This window comes from Rhagoletis zephyria, unplaced genomic scaffold (assembly GCF_001687245.7).
Source record: "Rhagoletis zephyria isolate East Lansing unplaced genomic scaffold, Rhagoletis_zephyria_1.1 Rzeph_scaffold_00263, whole genome shotgun sequence".
Classification (NCBI taxonomy): domain Eukaryota; kingdom Metazoa; phylum Arthropoda; class Insecta; order Diptera; family Tephritidae; genus Rhagoletis; species Rhagoletis zephyria.
The window spans coordinates 90,968-103,117 of NW_016157347.1; the positions used below are offsets into that span (position 1 = coordinate 90,968).

At 37.3% G+C, this 12,150-nt stretch overlaps 4 protein-coding genes across 5 annotated transcripts in view; 1 reads left to right on the forward strand and 3 right to left on the reverse strand.

Moving 5' to 3' along the window:
- Nucleotides 1-986, reverse strand: part of Gmap (Golgi microtubule-associated protein) — a 64,661-nt gene extending 63,675 nt beyond the window's left edge. Inside the window, exon 1 of the mRNA XM_017609878.1 lies at nt 572-986. Coding sequence (XP_017465367.1) covers nt 572-775 — 204 coding nt within the window. The 5' untranslated portion in view covers nt 776-986. The remainder of the gene's footprint in view (nt 1-571) is intronic.
- A 1,448-nt stretch (nt 987-2,434) lies between these two features.
- Nucleotides 2,435-6,231, reverse strand: LOC108358502 (arginine/serine-rich coiled-coil protein 2). 2 transcript variants are annotated; one of them, XM_017609880.1, is made up of 4 exons: nt 6,076-6,231; nt 5,700-5,828; nt 4,412-4,603; nt 2,435-3,611 (listed from the first exon to the last, which is right to left on the reverse strand). In XM_017609880.1, exons 1-4 carry the CDS (start codon nt 6,136-6,138, stop codon nt 2,559-2,561), a joined length of 1,437 nt encoding a protein of 478 aa, XP_017465369.1. In that variant the 5' UTR covers nt 6,139-6,231; the 3' UTR covers nt 2,435-2,558. The 2 variants fall into 2 exon arrangements, with proteins under 2 accessions (XP_017465369.1, XP_017465370.1); XM_017609881.1 differs by having other exon boundaries at nt 5,700-5,845; nt 6,076-6,182.
- A 2,260-nt stretch (nt 6,232-8,491) lies between these two features.
- mh (DNA-dependent metalloprotease SPRTN) lies at nt 8,492-11,759 on the forward strand. The gene is made up of 6 exons (XM_017609882.1): nt 8,492-8,769; nt 8,823-9,182; nt 9,237-9,356; nt 9,413-9,779; nt 9,846-10,349; nt 10,406-11,759. Exons 1-6 carry the CDS (start codon nt 8,668-8,670, stop codon nt 11,338-11,340), a joined length of 2,388 nt encoding a protein of 795 aa, XP_017465371.1. The 5' UTR covers nt 8,492-8,667; the 3' UTR covers nt 11,341-11,759.
- Alg14 (ALG14, UDP-N-acetylglucosaminyltransferase subunit) lies at nt 11,342-12,138 on the reverse strand. Its single transcript, XM_017609886.1, has one exon. It carries the CDS (start codon nt 12,057-12,059, stop codon nt 11,466-11,468), a length of 594 nt encoding a protein of 197 aa, XP_017465375.1. The 5' UTR covers nt 12,060-12,138; the 3' UTR covers nt 11,342-11,465.
- Between the last annotated feature and the right edge of the window lie 12 nt (nt 12,139-12,150).

Below are 12,150 nucleotides of genomic sequence, written 5' to 3' on the forward strand. Positions count from 1 at the left end.
CCAGACGGCCTGAAATTATTGAATTAAACTCTAGTTAGTAACAGGTGAAATTACAAAATCGATTTTAAAGTTTCTACATATATAAACTATATAGCCGCAAGGTTGGACTGAGGTCCATTGGACCTCATGTGACCATTACGGATTAGATTCGATTACGAAATATAGAACTCTCAAAGGCAGTAAATTTAAGTGTGTATTGTTATTTAACGAATTATGGTAGTCTTTATCCATAACGAAGATATATATTTCTTTTCACAGGCAGTAAATTATAATAATAGATTGGCGCTTACACTATGTGTTAGTATTTGGCCGAGCTTTTCCTCCGATTTGTGGCCATTGCCTATCGAGGGGCGACCGCTGTTAAGAAAACCCCCTTTTTCTATATTTTTTTGCGATGTTGCTTTGACCAGGGCTTGAACCCAGGTCCAGCGGGGTGGAAGCGCACACTGCTAACCACTACACCAACGACTTTTGCCTTGAGATAATTATTAGCTCCAATTTTTTCTATATACATATGTTTTTTTGTTTGCTACAAGAGAACACCCTTTTCTCCTTCCACCCACCGACTTACTTCGTTATCCTTTTCATTGCGTAATTTATTAAGCTGCTCTTTTTGATTTTGTTCATCAGCAATCTGCTCAGGAGATATATGTGTTTCAATTTCTGGACCCCGATATTCATCATCTCCTGGACCTGCTGTCTCGGCAAGCACCTCCTGAGCAAGAGTCGTCAGCTGCCCTTTCAATGTACTTAGACTGCTGTTAAGCCAAGACATACTTCTATTACGTCAAACGCTTAAAAATCTTAACAATAGGCCGTTTACTTTTTTTAACTATAATATATTTTGTGTATTTTAATTAGTTAATTTATTTATTTGCGTTTCACGTTGACAACTTGGCAAAAATCGCTTTTTCTTATATGTATTTTGTTTTTATTGTTTTCTGCGAGCTGTCATAATCAGCTGTTGAACACCTCTGTTCGATTTGTTCCAAAGAAAACAATAGCTGTGTTTCTTGCGCCTCGGTCTAAGAACTAATAACGAGGGGGCTTCTGACTGTGGAAAAATGCACTGAAAACTACGTCTTCTCCAAATGCCGATTGGCGCAAAGTTCACAATAAATTAAATTAAATTAATTTTTGCAATTTTTCTTACTCTTGCTAGTAGTATTAAATTAGTGCTGGCAACCTCAATAAGAATGACCCAGTTCTTTTCCGTGAGACATTATCGCCATACTGAGCTGGATGGGTCAAGAAAACATGGCTAGGGTTCGAACGATACTATCGAACATACATACATACATATGTATACATATATGGAAATCTTAACAAGACGTAGAATTTAAACAGATTAAATTTTTTGGATAAGGACGAAGGAAATTTTGCAATATTTATTTATGAAAAAATTATATGTTAAGGACTTATAAGAACTCGGTAACATCCTCGAATTTCGTCCTTCTAACTTTCTCAGGTTAAAAAAAACCTATGCCTCCTTGTGAATCCAAACATTTTTTTATTTTTTTTTCAATGCTAAAGAAATTTCCTCTTTCAGTTAGTATCCATATTTTTATTCTATATTGCATTGAATTTTTTAAATCGTTTTTGGAATTAATCATATCTTTGAAATTACGAAGTCCTTTAAAATAAATGCTGACGCCAGAGAGAAAAAATAAAATCGCCATATGAAATAAAAAATTAGGTTTCAAACCCATTCAATAATTGTTTTAATATTTTTTAATAATTTTTGGACAGCTGGTACTTTTCTATATATGTACCTACATACCACGGATTTTGATACCTTGCATATTAAGCTATACCATAAAAATATTTGTTTATGATTTTTCACGTTTAAATAGTCAAGCAACAATGTTGGACACTTTTTCAATCTTCTGGCCCACTGTGCCCTTTACAGACCCTTAGGAAACCATTTACATATTATAAGTACATTCATAAGTAAATGAGTAATCATTGTTATTAACTGCCCTCGGCCATTCTGCACCACCATATTTCGCATATTACTATACTTTCGAAGTGGTGCTTCAGCCCAGCACCGACGACGGCACATATGTATAAATTTTTTTCACTGAAATTATAAATGAATAAGTGAACGTAAAATTAAAAATGTTATTTTAACTATGCGCTAGCACACTAAAAAACTATAAAATAAGAATTGACAAGCTTCTTTTAATGTTATAGTTAAATATTTGCTTATGAAGAATCGGGTCCTTTACATATGGCTTGACGAAGTCGGTGGTAACGTGGTTGAGTTTATTGTTTTATCTCGTCCGTTAGTTCGTAGAGAAGCCTCAAGAAATGCCTACTTAAGTACTCACATCTACAGTAACCTACTAGGAACTGCTTGCTGGGCATGAAGTAGTGCTGCCTTACTGGAGGCTTTTTCCCGTCAACTGCGTCAATGATTTTCCTCTAAAGTAGGTTTCTACAATGTTTTACTTTATTTATTTAACATTCTGAATCATTAGGTTAAGTTTGGTTAAAATTAAACAAACTGAAATCGAAAATACACCTTTCCCCCCCGAGTACTTGGTTCCTTCATGCTTTTAAAACGGCCGAGCCTGAGAACTGAAACCTAATCCAACGCCTCGCATTGTATGGGTTGCTTGACGCGCAACTTCATACTGCTGTTCCATGTTTGAGAACATTACTTCTCGAGTTTTGATATCAGGCGCCACAGACGGCACATTTTTCGGCTCAGCTTCTTGACTCTCCGCCTTTGTAGGGCCGCTACCTTTGATGCCCATTAAACGCATGAATTTAGATGCCACTTTTCCATCGGTATCTTGTGAAAATTGAGCATTACCCCATTTTGCCGCCGTGTCCTCAGATTTCTTAGCACCCCAAAGTAGTTTGCGTTTTTGCACTTGCTCAGCATATCTGTTAGGGTTTATAACATTTGGATTATAGTAACTAGGTAGTTGAATGACGGCAGGTTCGGCATTATTTAAGGAAACTGGAGCCACCGCAATCAAGTTAGGCTGTTTTGGCGCCGTATCACTAAGAGGAAGAGACAATAATGCTTCCGTACTACGTCCGCCCCCTTGCGACGACGTATGCACTTCTTTATCTTTGGATGCTCGGCTATCAGGTTGTATTTTACGCTCCATTTCAATAGCTGACAAGCGCGCTTGTTCTAGCGCAAGTCCTTCACGGCTGCGCTCACGTGAATCAGAACGTGTTGGGGTAGCGGAGCGTGATCGTGTGCGATGTCGTGAATAAGATTTTTCATCATGCATGGAGCGTTTACTATGGGAATGTCGCTGTGTAGGGGGAGGTGATGGGGAACGAGAGTTACTACGACGGCGATGGCGACCACTAGCTCGATCAGAAGTGCGATCATAGTGCTCTGAGTGGCGATGATCAAATGAACGATTGTGATTATGCTGGCGAAATGAGGAGGTAGGATTTTGAGATGACAAATCGTGACGTGAGCGTTCATCGCGGCCATTGCCGCTATGACGACTATTCTTGTATGAAGAAGAAGAAGAAGAAGAGGGACGATAACGATCGTCTTCGCGAGGAGGTCTACGGTTATCATGGCTGTCACGTTCCCGCTTATAATCATTTTGGTATTCTCTTGTGCGCGAACGATCGCCCTGGAAATAACAAATTCATTCAGGTACGATTTTTAAGAATGTATTGTATATATTTATATATACAGATGCGATCAACTTATTAGCAACTAAATTCAAAATGATATTGTTTGCAAATTATGTTTATGTATTTATTTTTAATAATTTTAATATAAATCTTAACTCAATCTAAAACAGAAATCACAATAAAAAAGTTTAACAGCTTGCACAAATTGCAAAAATTTTAATCAAACTTCAAAAAATTGTCAGCAAAATTTTTAATTAGAATATTTAGAAAATTTTCGGGTATGCAGTTGTAGCCCATTCCATTGTAGTATAAGAAAGTGCAAGTTTCTAGTCGTTAAAGATTACCGTTGATTTTTTGGAATTTTTTTTTTGTGGAGGGTTTTCGCATTTTCTGCCATAAAACACATGATCAAATTTTTTTTTATATGAAAAAAAAAACAGCAACACCCTCCACAAAAAAAAATTCTAAAAAATTAACGGTAATTTTCAACGACTTGAAACTTGCACTTTCTTATACTACAATTGGATGGGCTACAAAACTGCATACCCGAAAATTTTCTAAATATTCTAACTAAAAATTTTAAAATTTTGATGGCAATTTTTTGAAGTTTGATTAATTTTTTTGCAATTTGTGCAAGCTTTTAAACTTTTATTATTGTGGTTTCTGTTATAGGTCAAATTATATTTTAAATGAAAATTATTAAAAATAAATAAACATAATTTGCAAACAATATCATTTTGAATTTCGTTGCTAATTAGTTGATCAGATCTGTATATATATTTAAAGAAAACTTTACCTTGTAGTCAAATCGATTATTATCTTTCGAGTGTCGTGTGTCCCTCGGCTCCCTTTCGTCTCGATGGTCACGTACAACGTCACGACTATCTCGTCTGTTATCACGGTTGTCACGCTGTTTGTTGCGGCTAGGCAATGCAGACGATGTAGACCTACTGGCGCTACCATAGGAAGCCTTCTGCCTTTGTGAATCCTGTAATATAAAAGTTAGTACAAAGCACTGTAATATTAATATTTTGCCGAAGTATCTCTTTTTTAATATAATTCTAAGCTTAAATATATCCACTTGATATCAGTTAAGTTTTACCCATTCCCATCGAAATTTTTAGGTATGTTGTTTTTGTAAATAACTTTTCAAAATGTGTATATAATTAATCTAAAACCTGTAAGAAATAAATTACTGTTTCTTTTTGTTAATTTGGGTATACTCACGTTCAATTACAGCGCAACTCCTACACAGTAAAGTTACATATGTAAGTATGTAATAGGAACACACATAGAAAAAGTCTCCTTCGAATTTTTATCGCATTCCTATAAAAAATGTTAAGGTTTTTTTTTTCTTTCTGGTGCAAAATTTTTAAGTTACACTTTTTATTTGTGCGCTCCATTCAGGTCGCCGGTCTTTATATATCTTTTGACGGATAACCAAACCAGGGCTGGCGCTGGCTTGATTTATAGTTACGTAGGTGTGCGCACGTAGAGATGCAGATAGTAACTTTTCGACTTTTTATATATAACAATAACAACAAAAGTGGATAGTTTATTAATAAAAAAATTTCAATAAAAAAGTAAAGCTATGTATTTGCAAAAAATAATGATAGAAATGCCTAACGAATAGCGAAACTTATTATATATTAAATAATTTGGAAAAGCTTATAGATCCTAAATAAATACGCGATGATAAATACGTAAACAATAAAAAGGCTTTTCCATTAAATTTTATTGATTTTTTTTAACTAGCAAACTTTCTCTAGTTCTATAAGTTTGCCTTTCGAATAGCGGTTAAGGAATTCACAAAGATTGTAAAGTTCAGATTTAAAATTTGGACAAAAAACATATGTATATACTCATGATAAAATATTTTTTCAAAACGAACAAGGTCTATTCCTAATTTTTCTGTTCTCACGAAGAAAATTAGTGCCCGATTTTAAAATACAAAATTGGTTTACCGCAATATTAAGGATAAAAAAGGCTTACATATAAACGAAGTACAAACGCAGAAACACCACAAAAAGTATACAAAACCACTTATTTCTATATATGTATGATAAAGCTACAAATTTTTTTACCTCATCTCTGCGTGCAGTAGGTGTGCCGCGTGCACTACCGCCACCACTGCCGTCGCGCATCATGCTCGAGTCCATGCCATAGGAACGCCGTGATTTTCCAGGGCTACGCCCGCCGCTTGCGCGTTCAGCCTAAAGGAATTTGGCAACTAGTCATAAACAGCAAACTATGTTATTTTCTTTGAACTTAATATATTGCTAATTAACTGATATAGTATATCATAAACTACATTTTCTTCAAATCTACTATGTATATCGCGAAAAGGACGTATACATACAGAATAACACATTTTTCATCGACGCCATTTTTTATATTCTCATAAGTGCTATTTTAATTAAATCGCCAGCGTATTATATGCATAATCATTTATAAACTTACTGTTATACGATCCATCGTCTCCTCCTGCTCGTCTTCGCTGCTATAATTAACAAGTCCTTCCATGAATGGGATTAAAAAATTGCAGAAGCGAATCCGCAATTTTCCTAATTTACGAGCTGAATATATGATTGACAATTTGTTGGTAATCGAAATCGATAATTCAGTACTGTTCGTTTGTTTTTTTAAGCGTAGCGTTACCAGTCTTTTCCACCTTTTACCTTTTTTTAGTAAGCTTCCTGCTCTTCTTCTTACCTCATGAACAGGTAGAAGGTAGCTAAGGTGCGGTTAAACGTGGCAATGCAAGAACTTTTTCTACGCTTCTCTGTCAAAATGCGTGTAAACAGCAAGAACCCCCTGTATGCATATTTTTAGAAATCCCTTTCGGAAATAAAATTTGCAAAGTGTAAAGGTGCGGTTAAATGAAGCAATGCAATCAATTTTTCTACGCTGCGATATCTACTTTCTCATGTAAACAGCCAGAAAGTTCTTTTTGCAGATTTGCAGAAATCACTTTCGTAAATAAAAATTGCACGGTGTAACTGTAACTTAAGATGCGGTTAAACGTGGCAATGAAAGCGCTGTTTCTATACATTTCTCTGTAAAAATGCGACATCGGAATTCTACTTTCGCGTGTAAACATTTTCCTAAGGACAAAGGAAGTCTGTCAAAAAATATTACGCTCCGATATCTTGTGAACAAGCAGCCAGCAGCGATGCAGCCACTATAACAGAAGCGCTTAAGGCTGATTCACATACAACTTTCTTCGCTTTGCTTGATAGTTCTTTACTTTGACTTATAAGATCGATGTAGGCATATGCATGAGTATGCTCACATAAAAAACGTTTGAACCAAAGCAAAGCAAAGCGAAGCAAAATCTTGGGCAACTCTCAACTTTTGCCCGCTTTGGCAATTGCATCTTTTCACGTGCGCTTGCATTTGTATTTAATGACAAATCTAGGGTAAATAGGAAATTTTATTGCTATTATTAATGCATATTATCATATTGTTATCTATTTTACAGATAAAAAATTTGGAGGAAAAGGAGAACGCAAAAGCTATCAAAGCGTTTATTGTACAGGGTGGCGCAAAAGTAACCTTGCGATGGCGCTAAAGTAATCCTCCTATCAGNCATCTTTTCACGTGCGCTTGCATTTGTATTTAATGACAAATCTAGGGTAAATAGGAAATTTTATTGCTATTATTAATGCATATTATCATATTGTTATCTATTTTACAGATAAAAAATTTGGAGGAAAAGGAGAACGCAAAAGCTATCAAAGCGTTTATTGTACAGGGTGGCGCAAAAGTAACCTTGCGATGGCGCTAAAGTAATCCTCCTATCAGAAAATGCTATAAATTTTGCGATTGGCCCCTAATGTCAGTTCTGTTTTGAAATTTGTGTAGTAAACACATGCGAAATACACGTTAATAAACAATGTTACGCTACACTGCTCCAGAACGCGGAATATTGCTGACTATTTATTTGACTTTGGCACAACGCATCGCAAGGTTACTTTTGCGCCACCCTGTAGCATACCTTCTGCGTTTTGTGCTTTGTTGTCGAAGTTTGAACTGTCAAGCAAAGCGAGGAAAGTTGCATGTGAATGGCCCTTTAAGGTATCGAACTTTAATGCAAATAGGTAGAGAGCCATGGTGAAACGAATACAGAAAGTGGCGCTGATTGCAGTACCGCTCTCTTGAAAATTTTGACAAAAGTGTGACGTCATAGCTGAATTATTTTTGAGCACTAGTAATGAATACTAAGGGCCGGTTACCCAATGTCTGATTAACACTAATCTGCTGTTAAACAGCGTTATCGACGTCTTCGACTCCATGCATACAACGGGGAGTCTGTAACGTCGGTAACTATGTTTAACCGCAGATTAGTGTTAAACCAGACATTGAGTAATCGGCCCCAAATATTCATATTGCACCTATTTGCCGAAAAGTTGTACCTAAAAGTAGATACACGTACCTAAACAGTAAACATGTATTTTTATTTGCATAATCATGCAATGAAAATAAAAATTACATAAACGGATGATCAAACTTGACATTATTTAATAAAAATGTAATTTTACCAAAATATCGCAAAGAAAAATCGATACATTTTCACAATCGTTTTGCTATATCGTAAACTAAGTCGAAACTACTTAGTAGAAGTCTGAAATGTGACTATGAATAGAGGTAAATTTTAAGTTGGTACTTAAATTTAAGTTGGAACTTTGTTAGTTTCGACTTAGTTGCTGGACTAAGAATACGCGCCATTCATTATTGTGTGAGTAGTCAGCTTTGATGATTTCTTTTCGATTATTTTCAAAATGAATCGGTTAATCGCTCGATTAATCGAAAGGAAGATTTCGATACAATTCGTGAATCGTTAACCGAATGAAAATAGTCTCTTATTATCGGTTATTCGATTAATCATTCCACTACTAGTTTTCCCCGCGCACTTTGCAGAAATATTTGTCAATCGTCTATTGTTTAGTTCATCAGATATACAATTTTTGTGATGCGTATAACCAAAAATATGCCTATATTATAAAGTATTTAATTGTGAAACAAATTTGGAAAAGGCTAAAAAAATTCAGAATGGCAGATGATCCAGATTTCTTGGTTGCGCTGGAAATGCAAAGGCGGTGGAATGCAGAGCCGAGTATCGATTTGAGTAGTACTGCAAATAGCGATGATAGCGTAAGTTCAATGTTTAAAAAATAATTCAAATTTTACTTTACTTAATTTTTCAGGAACCAGAGATTGTAAACTTCAGCATGCCTCCACCATCAAAGAAACCCTTGCGAATTAAGCGCAGCAATCCCACTTCAAATCAAGACGAGGAGTACTTGAACCGCACACAGAATCTTGTTCATCCTCAATGGGAAGTGTTGGATCCTACTCCAGACATTACTGCGCTGTTTTCGGCCTTCGACGACAAATTCTTCCAAAGTCGCTTGCGATGTGTAACTTTGGAGTGGAGTAAACGTATGTATAGCTGTGCTGGAATATGTTATTCGAGGCGCAATCGTTTTGGAATGGATATAACTATTCGATTAAGCGAACCTCTGCTAAAGTTAAGACCACGCAAAGACTTGGTTGAAACTATGTTGGTTTGTGGTCCAAAATATACACTTGAATTGAATACTGAAACTATTCACTTATAGCACGAAATGATACATGCATACTGTTTTGTCTTGAATATTCGGGAAGGTAACGGTGGTCATGGCCCAAATTTTAAAAAGGTCATGTACGCTATAAATAAAGTGGCGGGCACCAACATAACAGTGAGTATTTTTTGTTTAGCAAAAATCGAACTTTCTTAAATAAATGATTTTTTTAGGTATACCACACTTTCCACGATGAAGTGGACGTGTATAAACAGCACTGGTGGCGTTGCAATGGAAGCTGTACAAACCGCGCACCATTTTTCGGCTATGTGAAACGTACCTCGAACCGGGCCCCGGGCCCAAACGACCAATGGTGGGCAGCGCATCAGGAGTCCTGCGGAGGCACCTTTATGAAAATCAAGGGTCCAGATAAGCCAAAGAAGCAAAAAACGTCAAAGGATACAAAACCAGCAACCGGCAAGGATCTACGTACATTCTTTCCCACTGTGGATAAAAGAATAAGCTCAACACCCAAATTATCCGATGCAAATAACGTGAGAAGCTTTGAAAATGGCATTACAGGTTTTGGTGGCACTAAAGGTGCGTTTCTTATTTTTTACCCACTCTGTAAGCGCCTGCAAAGCTTTCGTTTTTTTTTTTTTATAGGACCAATCAAAACCAACGGCGGCGGTACGCTTCTCTTGAACCCTAAAACCAAGCCACCTCCCTCTAAATCAAACGATCGCCAGTCTACCATTGCTTCTGCCTTTCCACCCTCTTCTTATCCAGGTCTATCGAATGATCCATTCAATGTACCAGCAAGTAATTCCAATAGCTCTCCCTTCAGCCGTACTCCGGCAGGTGGAAACTTGAAAAACGTTGTTGGTTTTGCAAATTTAAATGGTAGCGGGGGTGGTGGCTCCGCTGGTCGAATCAACGCCAGTAAGCCAAATGCAGCTTTTGTAGGTAGTGGTTGCCAAGTGGGAGCCAACCCCACGTCGGGTGTAAGTTCCAAGAATAGTCCTGGAAGAGAGGTGGATCGTAAACAGTTGCGTGAATTGTGGCTAAAACGTTTTGCCAATAATAGTGATAATGGAAATTCTGATTCCTTAGTAAATAACAAAAAAAAATGTGTGCCTAGCTTTGAAAGCGATGCAGAAGCGCCAGTAGGTGAGGGAATAAAACCCTTCCACTCCTAAGAGATTTCAAATCTTTTTTTCTTTAAGGTGATGTGAAGCGTAGGCGCCTCTCAAATAAAGTTTCTCCAACACGGAACATTCCTGAAGACAAGCAGAAAAACGACGATTGGCTGGTGCTGGATGACGAGATTATGTTAAGGGAGCCTACAACGGAGACTATTGCGATACTGTCTGACGATGAAAGCGATGAAAATGACAATGCGATGGAGGAGAGTGGTGCTATAGAACAGCCGTCAAAACGTTCCACGCCGCTCACTGCTGATGAACGTCAAAAAGCTATCAAGCAGGAGATTCTCGAAGACACAGCCGATTTGTTGGATGAGGACATCATTCTTATTGATGATGAGTATGACGACAATGCGCAAGAGAGTAACGATTTGCAGAATATATCAGCTGCTGCCGAATTAGCCGACACATCGGTGATAGATGAGTTCTTTGGCGACGATACAATGATGAAGGATTTCAACCGTGAGAATGATGTTAAACCGTCTGGGTCTCGTCATTTCCCCAATCCAAATGATGATATAATTACATGTCCTATTTGTCAAGGAAAAATGAAACGTTGTTTATTTGCCGACCACATGGACGGATGTACTGGTATTGCCATTAAAGTCGCTTTCCCCAAACATACACTCAAAAAACTAGCGGCTACATCACGCCCAGTAAAACCAACTGCCAAATCACGTCCCTCTCGTAAGGAAATCCTACGTAATGCCGGATATTCCGAACAGGATTTAATCAATCTTACATCAGCGAGCGAAGAAGAACTTTCCAGTTGCAACACCTCTCCACCTCGTCCCAATGGCAATTCAACGTCCAACGAATGGAGTCCAGAAGATATGGAAACCAGGTTGTATCGTCAGAGAAATATTCTGAAAAGCACTATTCAATGTCCTAATTGTGGGCAGGAGGTTGAGCAAAACACAATCAACGATCACCTGGATGATTGCCTTTCCCAGTAAATTAGTTAGATTTTCAATATATTAAAAAAAAATCAAACTTTTTATATTACATGGTTTGTTTAAGTTGATCACAATCGCACGTACACTGTTGTTAAAGCTCAGTTTTAGCCGTTTCATAAAATTGATCACATAATTTTTCCGAAGTATTTGACGTTGTTGACGTTTTTGTAACTTTCGGCTAGCGCTGGCCATTGTACAACTAGTAAATCAAGGATCGGACGAAGCAATTTTGCGCTGAGCGATAGTGTACGAACCCGACACCAACTTTCCACATATACGATCTTTGTTTTAGAAGACAGGCGCCCAAGTTTTTTCCACAGGAACACAGCAATGCAAAATGGAAGACAAGTACCCGGACCATTGCACAGTAATAGCTTTGGTTGGTCATACCACACTAGCCAGAAACTACACAATAGTGCCCAAAGTGTTGTGAACACACTACTCAAGTAACTCTGACCAACCTTCCGACTACGAGGTACATAGATAAATGAAGTATCATCCAGTGCTACACCAACTTTTTGCATGACGCCCGTGATTCTGCTTCGTGAGGTTGTATCATCATTGGCGATAACATATCGTAGAGGATTGTAAATTTCCTTTCCGCTGTCAGTTCGTAAAAGGGCCATATTTATAGTACACATCTCGGCAGTATGACCACCGGATCCAAGAACAATGTAAACGGGAAAATTATCCAAGTTTTTTGTTGGAGCCATTTCCATAACCTGATTGGTTTTAGTTCACCTTCCGGTGTAAATAAAACAAAACGGTGACCACTTAATCAGCTGGCTCAATTGTGAATTAATGCGGCAA

Excerpts from the sequence above, each read along its gene's own strand:
- mh (XM_017609882.1), top strand. The coding sequence starts at position 8,668 with ATGGCAGATGATCCAGATTTCTTGGTTGCGCTGGAAATGCAAAGGCGG. Across the intron at positions 9,780-9,845 it reads AGGTTTTGGTGGCACTAAAG|GACCAATCAAAACCAACGGC; the intron begins GTGCGTTTCTTA and ends TTTTTTTTATAG. Across the intron at positions 10,350-10,405 it reads CGATGCAGAAGCGCCAGTAG|GTGATGTGAAGCGTAGGCGC; the intron begins GTGAGGGAATAA and ends TTTTTCTTTAAG.
- LOC108358502 (XM_017609880.1), bottom strand. The coding sequence starts at position 6,138 with ATGGAAGGACTTGTTAATTATAGCAGCGAAGACGAGCAGGAGGAGACG. Across the intron at positions 5,829-6,075 it reads AGACGATGGATCGTATAACA|GCTGAACGCGCAAGCGGCGG; the intron begins GTAAGTTTATAA and ends AAATTCCTTTAG. Across the intron at positions 3,612-4,411 it reads ATAATCGATTTGACTACAAG|GGCGATCGTTCGCGCACAAG; the intron begins GTAAAGTTTTCT and ends TGTTATTTCCAG.
- Alg14 (XM_017609886.1), bottom strand. The coding sequence starts at position 12,059 with ATGGAAATGGCTCCAACAAAAAACTTGGATAATTTTCCCGTTTACATT.